The sequence below is a fragment of the Mustela erminea genome, chromosome 13, assembly GCF_009829155.1.
Source record: "Mustela erminea isolate mMusErm1 chromosome 13, mMusErm1.Pri, whole genome shotgun sequence".
NCBI lineage: Eukaryota > Metazoa > Chordata > Mammalia > Carnivora > Mustelidae > Mustela > Mustela erminea.
Window position 1 is genome coordinate 70154127 of NC_045626.1, and position 18096 is coordinate 70172222.

Sequence of the window (18096 nt, forward strand, 5' to 3'; positions counted from 1 at the left end):
GAGCAGAGTGAGAGGGAGAGAGAATCCGAAGCGGGTTCCATGCTGAGCACAGAGCCAGTTTCGGGGCTCAATCCCACAACCCCAAGATCAGGACCCAAGCCACAATCAAGCGTTGGATGCTTAACCAATTGAGCTACCCAGGCACCCCTGTTGTGTACTTTTTAAAGATTTTATTTATTTATTTGACAGAGAGAGAGAACTCACACAAGGAGGGGGAGCAGGAGAGGGAAAAGCAAGCTCCCCGCTGAGCAGGAAGCCTGATGTAGGACTCAATCCAGGATCCTGGGATCATGACCTGAGCTGAAGGCAGACGCTTAAACAACTGAGCCACCCAAGCGCCCTTATGCGCATTTTATTTTTTTTTTAAATATTGTATTTATTTATTTGACAGAGAGAGAGAGCACAAACAGAGGAAATGGCAGGCAGAGGGAGAGAAAGAAGCAGGCTCCCGTTGAGCACAGAGCCTGATGTGGGACTCGATCCCAGGACCCTGGGACCATAACCTGAGCTGAAGGGAGAGACTTAACCCTCTGAGCCATACACGTGCCCCTGTATTTCTTGTACTAATTGCCTGTTTGTGTTATTAGCCTTAGCTTCCAAGTTATTCACCTTTTTCTTAATAACTTGGCAGACTGCTTCATGAATTAGTGAGGTTGGTACTTTGTCACATTTGATGGGTATTTTCTTCAAGCCAAACAAGGTTTTAAATGACTGCATATTTCACCAAAATAGTAATTCCCATTTTAGATGTCTTTTCATTTTTCCCACAATATAAACACTACGATGAACATCTCTTGTGGACACCTGCATTTTTAAAGGAAAATTTGCCAGAAATAGGATTTCTTAGGTCAAAGGTATACACATTAATGATTTTAATACATAGATGCAAAATATCTTTCAGGAAAATGGTTCACACATGCTTTCCTATAGTATAAGGGTCCCATATCTTTTTTTTTAATTTAAATTACTTTAATTCAATTAATATATAATGCATTATTGGTTTCAGAGGTATAGGTCTGTGATTCATCAGTCTTTTTTTTTTAAGATTTTATTTATTTATATGACAGACAGAGATCACAAGTAGGCAGAAAGGCAGGCAGAAAGAGAGAGGGAAGCAGGCTCCCTGCTGAGCAGAGAGCCCGATGTGGGGCTCAATCCCAGGACCCTGGGATCACGACCTGAGCTGAAGGCAGAGGCTTAAACCCACTGAGCCACCCAGGCACCCCTCATCAGTTTATTATAGAGTACCCAGTACTCTATAATTACATCACATGCCCTCCTTCATGTTCACATATCTTTGATATAGAATGGCATTTACAACATCTCCTGTAGTTCAAGCCTCATGTTTGCCACCATGGCACCACTAGGTGCCTAGTGGAACCTAGCACAGTGCCTCACACACAGTGGCCATCTCGATGTTTGTTAAATGAATGACTGGACTATGGTCCTTGAACCCCTCTTCCTCAATTCCTGCTGCTCCATAGCCTGCTGGCAGAATCTTCTGGTTCTCCAGGTCCTTAAGCATCCCCCCATGTGTCTGCCAGCAGTTATGTCCATGTGCCACGGTCTACGACTATGTTAATTGCATTTAACAACTCTTTTAACACTCACAAAGAACCTATACAGAAGGCACTCCCATCATCCCCATGTAATAGACCAGGAAACTGATGCTCAGAGAGGTCAAGTGCCTTGCCCTTGGTTCACACAGCTAGAACTGGTAGATTCAAATCCACCAAGTAAGCACAATGATAAACCCAACTTATTAGAGATGGAAACTCTGGCAGGATGGTCAAGAGTTCTGGTCCAACTTCATCATCAGCAGATGGACTATGGCCCAGAGAGGTAAGCCAACTCGTCTGAAGACACTCAGCAAATTAAAGGCAGAATGGAGACAGGACCCTGGGGCAGGGTTTCTTCCCCCAGCTGAATCAAGGTTTTCCCTATGGTTAAGCCAGTTAGCTCTCCTTTGTATGACTTAAAAATGGAATTACTGGGGCTCCTGGCTGACTCAGCCAGTAGAGCATGTGACGTTCTCTTAATCTTTTGTTTTTTTTAAGTTTTATTTTTAAGTAATCTGTACACCCAATGTGAGGCTCAAACTCAACACTGAGATCAAGAATTGCATGTTCTACTGACTGAACCAGACAGGCCCCCTATGCATACAATTCTTTTTTTTTTTTTTTTTTTTAAGATTTTTATTGGTTTATTTGTCAGAGAGAGAGACAGCATGAGCACAAGCCGTGCAGTGGGGGGGTGGCGGGGAGGGGCTGCAGGCAGAGGGAGAAGCAGGCTCCCTGCTGAGCAAGGAGCCTGATGTGGGGCTGAATCCCTGGACCCTGGGCCCATGAGCAGAGCCACAGGCAGGTGCCAAACCGACCAAACCACCCAGGCGTCCCTGCTGCAACCCTTGGTATCTCAGGGTTGGGAGTTTAAGCCTCTTGTTGGAGGGAGAGCTTGGGTTGGGGGGAGAAAAAAAAAGACTGGAATTACTGATTTAGAAGCAAAAATTGAAAGTAATACCTCCAATTACAGCTCATGTTTTCTAAACCAGAGTTGTCTGAAAGTTAATGGAACCCAAAAGAATGAAATCTGCCCTTCAGATGTTTGCAGAGGACTCTAAAGTGGTCTCAACTGAAAAGTGAAGATTAGGTAGCATTAACAAAGCACTAGATACAGAAGCCACGTCTTGAGGACAATTTCCATTTATTTGCTGATGACTCTGACTAAACAGACTTCAAACACAGCAGAAGTTGAAGAGTCTGTCAGGTGAACCCGCTTCTTGCCAACAGCTACAGGTGGTCAATGAAGAGTAATCTGAGCATCATCTTCAGGCTGAGGCCCTGGTTCTGGGCAAACAGCTGGTGGGTGGACCTGGTCCTTTCGGCGTGGGGAGGGGTCTCTGAGGAACTACTCCTTATTCTCATACTTGTGCTTGATGTGTTTCCACAGCTTCTGCATTTTAAAGACAAGAACCACAAACTTTGAGCTTTGTCTCTCACATTTTGCAGCTACTCCCACTGTCCTGGTCTCTAAAACTGGCTAGAGAGAAACATGTACCATGTCTGGACAGCTGGGGTGGGCAAACCGGAAGCAGCACTGGGCTCAATGCACATTCCTAACACTTGTAAACTGCTCTGATCTTCTCAATCGCCATGTAAAGAGAAGTGGAAAAGGATGATCCCTCTTTTACAGGAAATTGAGGTTATTATTCAAAAGTACTAAGTACTAAGTGTACTAAGGAACAGAGCCTGGAAGAGGTCTTATTTCCTCAACTCCCAGGTATTACTCAAGAGGTCCTAAATGCATAGCCCCAAATACTTTACATTGACTCATTCTTTAATAATTTCCTTAAACCTGTGATCCTTGGGTCAGGAACTAGTTGGATTCTCATTCCTTTTTTTTTTTTTTTTAAATGGTTTTATTTTTTTTAAGCAATCTCTACACCCAACTTGGGGCTTGAAATTAAATCAGGTGCTGGGCATTCTACCAACTGAGCCAGCCAGGTGCCCTTGATTCTTGTTCCTAAAAGCACAGATTGGTAAATTATGACAGCATACTTAACTACCTTTCCCAAATATTGGGAATGGCCCACAGAACTGCCTGCGGGGGATGGAACAGTGGAGACACTTTCATAGGGGCAGAAAGAGGTCCTGATCACAGGCAGTACAGCATCAGTGGACAGGGCTGTAGGGTCAGACAGCTTCAAATTAAAAACACAAGTGAACGGTGTAACAGGGCTATCTGCAGGAGACCTTCCCTAACATGAGCCACAACGTAATGATGATGAAAAGCCTGTACAGCAGTTAGCACAGTGTTGGCACACAATGAGTCTACAAGGTGTGGTTATGTCCTACCTTCCGCTTTCACTTTCTCTTGAGGAATGTAACAAATGTTATTTTTTTAGTGCACCACCTACCAGGTACTGGGCATCTTGCCTGCATCTCATGTAATTCTCACAGGAGCTGCTTACAGCAGTTACTATCATCTCCACATCACAGATAAAAGTGAAGCTCAGAGAGGTTAAGAAACTCACCGAACTGAATGCCACAGTTATCAACTGACAGGGCCCAGTATCCCCATCCAGGGGTCTCTGATTTTATATTCCCGTCTCCTACCCATTATTACTACTACAATGCTTGCATAGGAAGCCTGGGAAAGTGAAGAGTGCTATGTGAAAAGACCAAGCACAGTATCTAAGGAGATGTCCTTTTCACGACCCTCGCCCGCTCAAATCTGCCCTTGAAATCCTCAGAGAAGACTGTGGGTCCAGGTTCCAGCCCAGATTCGCCACTGACATCCTGAGGGTAGCCACAGTAAATCCTCTGCTCTCACTAAGCTTTAGTTTTTGCTCCTGCAAATGGACAAGTGGGTATCTGGGGGTGTGAGATATCAATACTTATAACCCGCACAAAGTGGGATCATTTAACGTTCTGGGATTCACATCCGATGGAGAGGATATATGGCACTCCACCGACAGAAGACGTGCAGCCTTTCCCCCGCGCCCCCCCCCCCATAGTAAAAGGCAGACTGAGTCCCACCTCCACTCCCACTGTCACCCCTCAGGCAGGCCCAAGGTCAGGGATGGCCCAGTCCCTCACCCCCTGGTTGATGTGTTCGTAGATCGCGTCCGCGCCTTGATCGAAGGCGCGCTCGAAGAATAAGGCGCCCACAGCGATGGTGAGAGCGAAGGTGGAGGTCCTGCGGAACAGCAGGGAGTACAACCTCGCAGTAAACGTCGGGCCCGCCATGTTTCTCCGCTGTCAAGCCCGCGCCTGCGCCGCAGCCGACCATGCGCTCCCACCCCCCCCCAAAAAAAAGCAGCCCTCGTCGTGCAATACTTTATGGGATTTGTAGTTTTTCTGAAGCTCATTTATTATCTTTTTGAAGGAGAGAGGTAAGTGATGGCTTTGCGGGGAGGAAAAGTATCGTAGAATTTAGATCAGGGCAGCCCAAATAGTGTGTTAAGATTTGTTACCCAATATTTCTAAAAAATTTCTTGTTAAGTGAATATGCTGAACTACAACACCCAGAAGTCCTCGCGTTTCCTTTACCTTCCCCAACGCCCGCCCGGTCTTAGCTATGATTCCCAAAGGTTTCTGGGAAGGGTCGATTGATACTCAAGGAAGGACTACGAATCCCAGCAAGCAGTTCGCGACACGAGGGCGCAGAAGGAGGAGGAGCTCGGAGCCGTCGGGCCCTGCGGAACCAGGTACTGTCTCTGGCAGGACGTCGAGGAGCTAGTGTTAGTCGTCTCCCCTCAAGGGGGAAGACATGGGCTCTTCTTTCTAAGTCCCTTCCCTGCTCTGTGGGCCGCACCAACTTAATTAACGGGGAGTGAACAAAAGGGCGAGCGGGACTGGGTGCCCAGGTCCCCGGCTCATCTCTGCCTGTCTCTGTTGGATCCAAGTCCAGGCCTAGTGTTGGAGCCTGTGGCAAAGTTGGGCCCTGGGGCTTGAACCCCTTTACCGGGCATCGGGAGAAGGGACGGTTCTGCACATGCTTCCTGTTCCCCTCACCCCTGGGATTCGCCCACTAGAACCTTGACCTAGAAGGGGGAGATCTGGGCACCGCTCATTCCTTCTTGGGGATTAAATAGGGGTTTTGATGTACTAGTGCCACTCAGCTCATATTTTCTGAGTGCTGCCTCTGGACCATGACCTGGGGACCTGGCGAAGAACAAGCCCCGCTCTCAAGGAGCACTCAGTGTGTGGGCAGATCGGGAGGTGCGCTAACCACAAACAAATAATACTTTAAAAAGCAAAAGACAGGTTGCTTGAAGAGAGTCTGGTGGTGCTATTTTAGCCAGGGTGCCTACTGTGACACTTTAAGCAGAGACCCCAACGAAGAGAAGTTGGTCAAACAGGAAAAGGTTGGTGCGAAGGACTTGAGGCTGCAGCAGTCCTGGAGTGCTTGAGGGAAAGCGGTAGGGCGAACTGTGAAGAGATGGGCTTCGGTCAGCTTAAATAGGGCCTTGTAACCCATAGTAAGGAGTCTTACTTCTTTTTAATTGCTCTAGGAAGCCACTGAAGGGTTTTAAGCTGGGATGTGACATGATCCAATTTACATTTTAATGTCATCATTCTCGCTGCTCTCTGGAGAACAGATCGAAGAGAGGAAGTTATTGTGTTGCGTCAGTTGAGACAGGATGGTAATTTAGATTAGTTTATGGATTAGAGTAGTGATCAGATTTGTGTTGTATTTTGGGAGATCGGACAGACAGAACAAGCTGACCTGTGTAGAGAGTGTGGGAAAGAAGAATGGAGGATGAAGTTTTGACCTTAACAACTTGAAATCCAGCGGGATGACCTTAAGCTCTGTTTGGTCATGTTAGATTTGAGCCACCCCTTAGACATCAAGTGGAGATGCCCAGAGGCCAGTGGGGATTTGGATCTGAAATTCAGAGAGGTCTAAGCCAGAGATAAGTCATCAGCATAGGTACTGAAAACCTGGGATTAGAGGCCTGGGATTAGAGGTCTGGGCCTGACTTGGAAAAGCAAAAGGAACGCCTGATTGGGGACTGGGAAGAAAAATGTGAAAAGCTTTAAGGTCTAAAACCATGATGACTTAACCATAACTGAAGTTATTTTCTATTTGCAAAGCATCCTGGTAGCTCCTTGGGACACAAAGTTGTGAGGCTTCTAGGATAGAATACTTTTGTCCTGCTAACAACAAATCTGGCTGATGGGAAGTTAGAGGAGGAAGGAATTGGTTTAAGTAGGATGGGTTAGGAAAGTCCATGGGAAGTTAAGGTGTGGCTTGTTTTATTTTATTTTATTTCATTTTGCAGCAACAATTTGGAAATACTGAATTTTCTTTAAGCTGCTTACTTCAGCTTAGAAATTACTCTATACATATCTAGAAAAATAAGAAAAATGACCTTCACTTTTCCTTTGATGTTTGAACTCTCTTTGAACTAACCTTAAATTCCTTTAAACAATTTATAGCCTATTTATAGCCTAATTACATTCCCTTACACATTTATTTCACTTATAATTTAATATATTTGATTTTCCTTTTAAGTACTTCAGATATATAACCTAACAAGTATAATTTCCCAAGAATATTTAAATGTTACTAGAAAATCTAATAATTTAAATTTACAAACATAATGAATTTCAAGTTCTTGTAAACAGTTCAATACTTTCAACATACTTAGTTAAATTCTTTTATGTCTCTGGTTATGTCTGGAAAGCTAAAAAAAAAAAAAAGATGCCATCTGTGACATGAAATTAGGATATGGGGGGGTACTATTAGTAGCTTTCACAGCATTCCAGATGATTCTAACAGTGGAGCCAATGTTTCTAGTTATTGCTGACTTTTCAGCTTGAAATGATAAATCTAATATCATTTACTGACGTATGTTTTATCAGTTACCTAACTGTATATATGAAACATTTTTTTTTCTTAAAGATGTTATATATTTATTTGAGAGAGAACAGAGAGAGCACAAGCAGGGAGAGGGGCAAAGGGGGAGGGAAAGGGACAAGCAGACTCCCCACTGAGTGCAGAGCTCACAGAGCTCAAATCCCAGGACCCTGGGGCACCTGGGTGGCTCAGTGGGTTGAGCCTCTGCCTTCGGCTCGGGTCATGATCTCGGGGTCCTGGGATCGAGCCCCACATCGGGCTCTCTGCTCAGCAAGGAGTCTGCTTCCTCCTCTCTCTGCCTGCTTGTGATCTCTCTGTCAAATAAATAAATAAAATCTTAAAAAAAAAAAAAATCCCAGGACCCTGATATCATGACCTGAATGGAAGTCACACACTTAACTGACTGAGCCACTCAGGGGCTGCCCTACCTATATATTAGAACCTCTGTATTTTTTTTTTTTTAATAAACTCTATGTCTAGTGTTGGGCTTGAACTCAACAACCCCCATGAGAGCAAGAATGTCATGCTCTATCGTCTGAGCTGGCCAGGCACCCCTAACTTCTGTATTAAGTAATCTCTACAGTCAACATGGGGCTTGAATTTACAACCCCAAGATCAAGAGTTGCATGCTCTACCAACTGAGCCAACCAGGCACCCCATATATTTCTCAATTCCTAACTTCTGTATTTTAAATTGGAATCACAGTGCTTATCTGTCATACTCAACATGTCAAATTCTTTTCAATGTTACAGATACTTTTAAATACCAAGTATATGCTGATTATTACTAAACTGAGGTCAGGAACATCAATAAGGTTGATTTATTTTACTACCTCTATTTTCAATTCTAAACTTACCTGGAGCATGACAGGACACTTAGGTAGTAGGAAAACAGCTTTATCCATTCTAATGAATTGTGTTTAGCATTCCAGTCAAGTTGGGTTTATCATTTCAGTGAGCTGAGGTTATTTAAAATCAGACTGGTTTCTGACCGAGACAAGAATCCAGGTGTTGTCTACCCAGAGTGACTGTCTTTGGGATGCAGGGAATAGAGAGGTCTTTGAGCAGGAGAAGCTTGGTCCCCCAGCCTTTATATTTTAAGGGGTACCTACTAGAGGGTACTAGACTCCATGAGTAAAATCTAGATTTCTGGGCCCCGCTCCAGATCAGCTGAGTCTGAATTCCTGGAGATCTGACGACCCAGGAGACTTCATTTGTATTAAGCTCCCCACTAGGAGCTATGGAAAATCTTGAGCAGGAGTAGTTCTAAGAGACTTGATCTTCTGCTGCCCAGGGTGGGTGAAATGAAGAGGTTGGCTCAGATGCTGGAGATGAGACCTGACTTGGGCAGAAGTGAGGGTGGTGACAGACCAGCCTGGCGGCAGAAGAAGCGGGAGGCAGGGGCGGTTCCAAGTCCAAGTTTCTGGCTCAGAAGCCTCCATCAAACTATTTTTACCTTTTCTGTTTGGAAGCTCTGGCCTCCTGGGACCTGTAACTATCTGATGAGAAACTGTGTCTCCATCCTGCAGCTCCCTGGAGCCCAGATTCGGGTTTTGCCAACCTGCCATGAGCCAGGTCTGCTTGGAATCATGGTGTGCCCTATCCGCCTTCAGCCAGGGACTGAAGGCGGATCTCTTTCCACACCAGCCCTGATTGGTCCATCCAGGTGAACCAAGTCATTGGAACCATCTACAGTGGCCTCCTAAGGGAGAAGGAATAGTATTTATCCTAGTTTGGCAATTTTCCCACTTTTTTGAAGGGAATATTTTGAGCAAATTTAAAACAATATATGCTTAATGTAGAAACTTAGAAAAATAGAAAAACACAAAGGGAGAAGAAAATTCTGCATATAATCCTATTATCCAGACATAGTCGCAATAAATATTTTGTGTCTGCTTGTGTGCGTGGGTGTGGGTATGTGGGTGTGCTGGGGCAGGACGTTCTTTCTCCTTAAAAAAGTGGTATCGTGTTGTACAAACTGCTGTGATAAGGAGCCATTTTTTATTTAGCTAAAAGGGAATAGTCTCCTTTGACTTGAATTTTTTTCCTTTGACTTGATTGTTTTTCTCTTTTTTCCCCCAAAGATTTCATTATTTGAGAGAGGGAGGGTTGGAGTAGCAAAGGGAGAGAAAACATCTCAAGCAGACTCCCCACTGAGTGCGGAGCTCTACACAGGGTCCATCCTATGACCCTGAGAGCATGACCTGAGCTAAAGTCAAGAGTTGGACACTCAGCCAACTGAACCACCCAGACACTCCTCCTTTGACTTGATTTTTAATGTCTGTCTGGTAGTGCATTGAACAGATGTGGCTCATGCCCTGCTCTTGATCCTTGCCAATGTGGGCTCCCTCTGTCCAGTCTTTTTTAGGTAAGATGTGAGTCATGTCATTGAACCCTCCCACTCCTACCTTGTCTGGGAAACCAAGCTGCCTATCTGCATATAGTGAGCATTGTCTGTCAGCTGTTCTTACGGTCCAACATTTAGATTTCAGTTTTCGGACAAGCTATGTTGCAGTGACCATCTTGGTATCTAGATCTTTTTTTCTTTTTTTTTTTAAGATTTTTTTATTTATTTATTCGACACACAGAGAGAGAAATCACAAGTAGGCAGAGAGGCAGGCAGAGAGAGGGGGGAAGCAGGCTCTCCACTGAGCAGAGAGACCAATGTGGGCTTAACCCCAGGACCCTGAGATCATGATTTGAGTCGAGGGCAGAGGCTTAACCCACTGAGCCACCCAGGCGCCTGGTATCTAGATCTTGGGGATCATCTCTGATCATTTCCTTGGAGGAACTCCTGTTGGACATAGGTACCCTTCCTTGGTGCTGTCTAGCACACAGCTTATCACCTAGTATTGTTACTGGGGGCACATCGGCCAGCCATCCCAACATATATTCAGTGCACTTTCTTGTGAGAGCAGGGCCTTTGTGTCGTGAGGTGTGAACCCCATTCTGGCAGAGAGGGAGGGTCAGCAAATGTTTGGCTAATAAATATATGGCTGAGGGGAACCATAGAAAGTTCTGGAAGGTTGTGCCTGTGTTCCGGGATTGGCTCATTTGACTCAACTCAGGAGTGTTTTGGAATACGGGGCACTTTGTACCCGTAGCCATCTAGCCATCACGTATTTTAAAGTGATTCAGTTTTTTCATTTGTTTATTTCACTGTATCAGTTAGCTATTGCTGCATAACAGATTATCTCCCCAAACTTAGCAACTTAACACAACAAATATCTTGTATATCTGAGGGTCAAGAATTTGGAAGTGGGGGTGTGGCTGGCCGACTTAGTGGAGCATATGACTCAGGATCTTAGGGCCGTGAATTTAAGCCCATGTTGGGTATATAGCTTACTTTAAAAAAATTTTTTTTAAAGATTTTATTTATTTATTTGAGAGAGTGAGCGAGAGAGAAAGAGAGACAGAGAAAGCATGAGTGGTGGGAGGGAGAGAGAAAAGCAGGCTCCGCGTGGAGCAGGGAGCCCGATGCTGGGCTCGATCCCAAGACCCTGGGATCATGATCTGAGCTGAAGGCAGACACTGAACGGACTGAGCTACCCAGGCACCCTAAGAATCATATTTAAAAAAAAAAAAAAAGAATTTGGGAGTAGCTTAGCTGGGTAGTTATGGCTCAGACCTCCCAGGAAGTAACAGTCAAGTTCTCTGCTGGGGCTGCCCTCATCTGAAGGTTTGACAGGGCTGGAGGGTCCACTTCTAAGCTTGCTCACACGCTGTCAGCAGGGGGTCTTAGTTCCTTGCCACATGGGCCTCCCCACAGGGCTGTTCACCGTGTGGCACCTGGCTTCCCCCAAATTAAGTGATCAGAGAAAGAGACCCCAGGATGGAAGGCGTATTGTCTTATCACCCGATTGTGGAAGTGACATACGATCATGTCTACTCTGTTCCTTTAGTCCCGCAGATCAGTCCTCCTATGGTGTGGGAGCAGACAACACAAAGCATAAACCCCAGAAGGTAGGGGGTGCAGAGGCTGGCCGCCATATCCACAGATGAGTACTGAGCACTGTCAGCGTGCCAGGCACTCTGCTAAGCACCTCATATCCATGATTTCATCCTCACAGTGATCTTATGGAATAGTTTTAGTCCATCGTTCCATAAGAATTATTATGCCTGTCTCCCAGATGAGGCTCAGAGGGTGAGTAGTTTGCGGAGCGTTTCACAACCCAGAAATGGCAGAGACGAGATTCAGACCTGAGTTGAATGATTATAGAGTAAGAACTGGCTTGGGTAGTCTGTGTGACTTTGGGTAAGCTCTCACCCTCTCTGTTCTTCAGTCCCTCATCTACCTCAGATCAGCATTTCTCTGAGCATGGTCTGTGGACTATGCATCATTTTCCTTAGATCCTGGCCCTAGCTCAGACCTGCTGAATCAGGAATTGCTGTGGGTGGGGAGCCCCCCACTGCCTTAGAGGGCCAGGAGTATGATGCCACATGTGCCTAACACCCAGGGGTGGAACACATAAATGAGGTCAGGGTGAGAGAGGTGTGTGGTCATTGCTAAGCACTGAGGTATCTGAGGGAGACCTCTGACATAATGGGGCCCCTATCAGGGAAGACGTCTGGATCTTCCTGGCACTTGTATTGGAGTTGGGCTCTGAGTGGTATAGCCTGCAGGCCATCCCCCACCTCCCCGAGGGAGTTCTGATGCCATCAGCTCCAGACAGCAGGCATATATGCCCCTGGGACATTGTTGAGCTCCTAGCGGGCATGCAATAACGCCGTCCTCTGGCTGCCGTTTACTGTTTACCTGGGGTCTGGCAGTGCCATAATTAGAAGAAATGACAGGTGAGCTTGAGGGCAGCATGTGGCGAGCACAAGGCCTGGGTAATTATTATGATGCGTCTCCCAGCCCTTGGCCACAGCCAAGCTGTTGGCTTATTTTAGCCCTGTGCCAAAGACAGCTCTACCTGAGACACACACAATGAAAGGAACCAAGAATATCAATGAAGCACAAACGTCTGCCCCACGGGCGCATCACAGCGGAGCAGTGCGATGGGAAGAGAAAGGCTTCAGGACTCATCTGGACCCCAGGGGCAGTGCTGGCTCTCCACGCCTTTTGGCTTCATGGTGAGGTCTCTCCCAGAGGGTGCTGGGGGGTCCTCTGTGCCACTGGCCCACCAGCAGCACTCAGGCTGATGAGAAATGACTATTATGGGAATCTGTCTCAGTTTTGGCTTTGAGCAGATGAGGAGTATCTCTGAACCCGCGTCCCCATCTGTGAAATGGACACCTTGACATCTGCTCAAAGGGTCCCTATGATGATCAAATAAGGGAACGAAAGCCAGGTGCCTAGCACGCAGGAATCTGATGCTGTCTTCCCTCCCCCCATCCCACCCCCATTCTCTTTTCTTTCCTCCACCCCAAAGTGTCTCCTTGAGGGAAGACCCAGAAGACTGAGGTCAGGTGCCACAGGATGGCCGGGTGTGGGTCAAGTCAGTAGAGCAGGGCTCTGCTGGAGACAGGAGTCCTGCAGGGAGGGCGGTGGTGGCAGTGAGAGACTCATCTTCAGGACCTTCTGTGTCTCTCTCCTCTGCCCATCCTCGTCCTGGTCCCTAGATCCGCAGTGGAGGAGAAGAGGGTCTGGGAGCTATAGGTAAGCAGAGGGCAAGAGGCCTCCAGTTCTGTGGGTAGCTCCTTCCACAGGCAGTTGCATGTGCAATGCTGTGTTCCTGGTGCTGGGGTGCAGCAGGACAGATAGATCACTCTGCCTTCACGGGACCCACATACTAGTGGGGAGGGAGACACACATGACAGTAAAGCAGCAGGTGAGGTGAGACGAGCTAGGGGAAACAGCAGGTCATAAGGAGGGGAGAAGTGCCTGCGGCTGCCACTTTTAAGTCCAATGGTCTGGGCAGGCTCACCTGGAGAGCGAGGGAGTGAGCCGCCTGGATGGTCGTAGTACCAGCAGTTAGACCCCTCCATTCTCTAGCACTAACTATGTGGTAGGCGTCCTAATATACCAATGCCTTTGTCAATCCACAATAGCAGTGGGGGTCCCTAGATTAGAGCTAAGGACATGCACAGGGGGATGAAATAACTTTCTAGAGTACACCTAGCTGATGAGTGGCAGACCTGGGATTCAAACCCACACCTGTGTGACCCCGGAGGTTGTCGCACTGGCCTCAACCTGCTGCCCTTTGGCCATAGGGAGCCACCTTGTCACCTGGTGAAGCTCCAGGGAGCCAGCAGCTGCTGTTGCAAACATGGACCCGATCCCTGAGAATGGGCAGGTGGCGCTGTCTCCGTTTCCAGCAAGGCAGGATGGTGCCTTGTTCACAGCTGCTGAGCGCACCAGTCCCAGAGGATGAGGGTGAATCACGGCCGAGAGGACCAGCTTAGTCAGCACCCCATGCTGGTGTCTGGGCGCCTTCGGAGATGTCCAGCTGTCTCCTTCCCTGACCTCCCACTCCGGGCTTCCAAGTGCAGTGGTGCAGGCTGTGCCTTGTGCAAGGACACCTGGCTGAGGGGTGAGTCGGAGTGAGATACGCTCTGCTTGCCAGATTGCCAAGTACGCAGTGGCAGGGCACCGTATCTGTCTGGAGGATTCTGCACCAGCATCCTTTCCTAATGTGTGCCAAGGCACTAGAGAGGGAGGCGGTTGGGTCAAGACTGCTAGAAGTTCACAGCTGGCTGCTGTCGGAGCAATGTCACCTTGCTGAAGCCCAGCTCCTGCCCAGGTCCTTGGCCTCCCTGGGGACTGGCCCGCTGGGAGGTGGGACGCACAGATTGCCCTGGAGCTCATTTGCTCCCCTTGACACCATACCTGGGCCGTATGGGCTCTGCAGAGCTGCTGTTCAGGGCAGGTGTCTGGGCCCATCATGAAGGCTGAAGTCCGGTCCCACCTCTGCCTTGTGCTGTGTGCTTTGGGCAACTGACTTACCCACTCCTGGTCTCACCTTTCCTCATCTGTCATACAGACCAGCTGCCCCCAGTTGTCACTTGGACACTGACATCCTGTTCCTTGTTCCGAGCCTCAGTTTTCTGAAATACAGTCCTTTGGGAGACCAGTAATAATGATGGGGGATACTGGCTGTTGTTTCTTGAGGGGCCCCTGGGGGCCAGGCTCTGCTAAGTCAAGTATGTGTGCACAGATGAGCTGATTCTCAGAACAATCCCTGAGGTGGGCCCTGTCCCTATCCCAGTTTTCATAGGAGGAAGCTGAGCACAGAATTAGAAAGCAGTGGCACCTGGATTTAAACGTGGCTGTCTGGAGAGGCCCTTAGAGATCACCTGGTCTAGCTGCTCGCCTCCCCCTTCACACATGGGGAGACTGAGACCCCGAGTAGGCAAGCGACGGAGCCACAACCTCACCTAGCAGAGCTGGGATTAGAGCGAGAGGTGCATTGACTCGCCGTGGACAGCTGAGTGCCGCCCCGGTGCCAGGTGCAGGGTGGGCAGAGGAAGGAAGGTGTGGGTGGGCACCTCTCCGCTGAGGTTCACGCATGTGAGAGAGAGGAGGAAACGTGTTTCTCTCTCTCTCTCTCACACACGCACAGTGTCCACTGCCAAGAGGCTCATTATATGACTTCAGGGAAGCTTTCCCAGCAAGTCCAAGTGAGGAGGAAACTTCACACACACACACACACACACACACTCGCTCTCCCCCCCCCCCCCCACTGCCGAGGGGCTCATCATTGCCAGTCTAAGTGCAGGCACCTCGAGACCTGCTTTGACTTTCTTTCCTGAAAGCGTGACTCGGAGCCCCGTGCGGCACCACTCTGAGCCCCAGTCTTCTCCTTCGCAAGTGGGCTTATAACACATACCTCTTGGGTTTGGAGGGGGGCCCATGGTCCCCAGGGTATAGTGACTGATTAAAAAGGAGAGCAGTCAGGGGCGGCTGGATGGCTCAGTGGGTTAAGCCTCTGCCTTCGTCTCAGGTCATGGTCTCAGGGTCCTGGGATTGAGCTCCGTGTCAGGCTCTCTGCTTGCAGAGAGCCTGTTTTCCCCCCTCTCTACCTGCCTCTCTTCGCTTGCCTCTCTGCCTGTGATCTCTCTCTCTCTCTGTCAAATAAATAAAAGCTTAAAAAAAAAAAAAGAGCAGTTAGCAGCGTGATTTGTTGGAAGGAGACTTTCCTAAGCCATGAGGAGCATGGGCTCTAGAGCCACCCTGCCCAGATGCTGAACCCAGTTTGGCTGCTTTCCAGCTCCGTGACCTTGGCTAAGGCACTTTGCTTCTTGGAGCCTCAGTGCCCTCATCTGAAGAAGTGGAGTAGGTCCTGCCTCACAGGTTGTCCTTAGGATTAAATGAGATGATGCATTGTAAAGCTCTTAGCCTCATACCACACTAGTAGGTGCTCAGTAAATCAAATAGTAAGTGACATTTCTTTAGCACTTGCTACATGCTGGACATTACTAGTGTCATTTGTGTTTCCATTACTCTCATTAACATTTCAGTTGGGTTACCAAACTTCTGTTTACTGCTCTGCAGGCAATCAGCTAACCCGTCAGACCCCCTGTCTCACATTGCTGCAGAGCCCCCTGTCTCACATTCCTACAGCGAAAGGAGAGGGCGGGAGAGGTCCAAGGTCACCTGGCCAGCCTTGTGCCCTGTGTGGTTTTGTTCAGCTAAGACCGCTGCAGAGCCAGCGCTTCTATCTCTGCCTCCCAGAGGGACACCCACCCCTCCCCATGACTCTCCAGAGCCAGCAGCTCTCCAGAGCTTGAGGCTTCGTGAATGGCTTGGTTAAGCACTCGGCCGTTAAACGTTCATCTCTTACAATTTCAATCCAATTCCTATAAGTTTATTGGCAAGACGGGGTGTATTAGAGCTGCCAAATTTAATATATCAAGTCCATGTGTCTGGGATGTGGTTTCTCAGCAGTAATAGAAGAAGAGAGGTTTTATACGTTTTTATTTTGAATGACTGTTCCCGCTCCCATTACAGCCCTTGACTTAATGGCTGCTATCCCTGTCTGCCGCAGGGACCCACCAGGCTGCCTGGACTGTCCAGGGGGCTTGTTTGTCTCTGTCTCTCTCCCCCTTCTCTTCTTCCCAAGATGCATTCCCCCATCCATCTGCCCTGTGGTCAGGTCCCAGCCGTATCTTTAATTTGCTAAGTCCTGGGAGTTGTGCTTTTGCTGTTAGCCTGGCTTGCTTAGAGAAGTCATTTTCCTTCCTCTTCTGGGCCCCTGCTCTGGGAAACGAGGGATCAGACTGTAGGACCTGAAGAGTGAGAGGGTAGTCTGGGCTCAGCCTTTGCATATCCCACTTGGTAGCCCAGAGTAGACCCATTCATCCTCGTGTCTCGTGTCAGTAAATCTGGGGACTCAGGGGTGGCCCTGACACTCAGAATTACCCCTTGCCTATGGCCAGGGATCTCCTGGGTCAGGTGTGGCAGCTGTGGTCACCATGGCTGAGGGGTCTTAAGACCCTGAAACATTCTCATTTCCCTCTCTGGTTGGTGGGGACCTGCCATCTAAGAGTTTCGCTAATCTCCTGGTGAAACTGTTTGCATTTCTGCCTGAGCCTTCTGGCTTCTGTAAGCTGGCTCAGGAAGAGAGGACACCCAGCAGTGGGATTTTTAGGGCATCTGGGTTTTGCGTTTTCATCAGCTGTGTGATCTTGGGCAAATCACTTCCTTTCTGTGAACCTCAGTTGTCCCGTAGGGAAAGTGGGAATTAATCTGTTTACTCAACAAATATTGGTTGCCTGCTCTGTACTGTACACCACTTTGGGTAGTGGGGCTCCAGCAGTAAACAAAACAAAAATATCCCCGCCTGCGTGGATTTATAGTCCTGTTGGGAGAAAAAGATAATAAGCATAACAAGTAACTTATTACTTCAAAGGTGATAAAAATGAAGCAGAGAATGGGGAAAGCTAAGTAAATTCTGCAATTTTAAATAAAGCCCTCATAGGAGATTACTGAGAAGATAGTATTTGAGTGAAGATTGAAGGAATCCAGTGAGCAGGGTCGCAAGGGAGAGTTTCCCGGCAGAGGGACCAGCAGGACCAGATGTATGATGTGGCTGGGTGCCTGGCGGGTGCGTGCCTGGCAGGTGCGAAAAGTGGAGATGAGGCTGATGTGGCCAGACTGGAGAGAAGGGGAGAGAGGAGGTCAGAGGTGTACTGGGGGGCTGGGGGGAAGCTGGGGAAGTGGCCAGAGGGTATAAGGCGGTGGCTCTCCAGCCTGGTTGCATAGAATTCCCTGGGGAACTTTACAGAAATGCTGAGGCCTAGGTCTCACCCTTGAAGTTCCGTGATCACTGGCCCTGGGGTGGAGGCTGGGCATCAGAATTGTTGCCTGGAATGAGGCCTCGCAGGCGTACTCATTGGCCCGTGTAGTTCCTTCTGGGCTGTTCTGGGGTTTAAATGAGGCGTGTATAACCAGAGCCTTCCTTACACTGGCCTTCAGGGCATGCTCAGTTGGGGGGGCTGTGCTGCATTCTATTGTTTTGTAATGTAGGTGAGGTCCAGAGCTCATAGCCAAGAAGAATTCTCGACACATCTTTGGTGCAAAAGAGGTGATCTTATTAAAGCATGGGGACAGGACCAGGGGGCAGCAAAGCTGCTGCACTGAGGTTGTGAGGAGTGGCTGGTGATATACTTGGGAGTTGGGGGCTGTAAGGAAAAAGAGAGGGGTCCCAAAGGACTTTTATTTTATTTTATTTATTTATTTTTTTTAAAGATTTTATTTATTTGTCCGAGACAGAGGGAGAGAGAGCGAGCGAGCACAGGCAGACAGAGAGGCAGGCAGAAGCAGAGGGAGAAGCAGGCTCCCTGCCGA

General features: G+C 48.1%; 2 protein-coding genes across 3 annotated transcripts in view; one reads left to right on the top strand and one right to left on the bottom strand.

Annotated features, from left to right (window-relative positions):
• Window positions 1-2684: 2684 nt before the first annotated feature.
• Window positions 2685-4797, bottom strand: LOC116571416 (cytochrome b-c1 complex subunit 9). Of its 2 annotated transcripts, none has more exons than XM_032309352.1 (2): window positions 4539-4797; window positions 2685-2952 (listed from the first exon to the last, which is right to left on the bottom strand). In XM_032309352.1, exon 1 carries the CDS (start codon window positions 4746-4748, stop codon window positions 4560-4562), a length of 189 nt encoding a protein of 62 aa, XP_032165243.1. In that variant the 5' UTR covers window positions 4749-4797; the 3' UTR covers window positions 2685-2952; window positions 4539-4559. The 2 variants fall into 2 exon arrangements, with proteins under 2 accessions (XP_032165243.1, XP_032165242.1); XM_032309351.1 differs by having other exon boundaries at window positions 4599-4792.
• Window positions 4798-5102: 305 nt separating this feature from the next.
• Window positions 5103-18096, top strand: part of ZMAT5 (zinc finger matrin-type 5) — a 28424-nt gene continuing 15430 nt past the window's right edge. The window contains exon 1 of the mRNA XM_032309349.1: window positions 5103-5209. The gene's annotated coding sequence lies outside the window, so the exon portion shown is untranslated. The remainder of the gene's footprint in view (window positions 5210-18096) is intronic.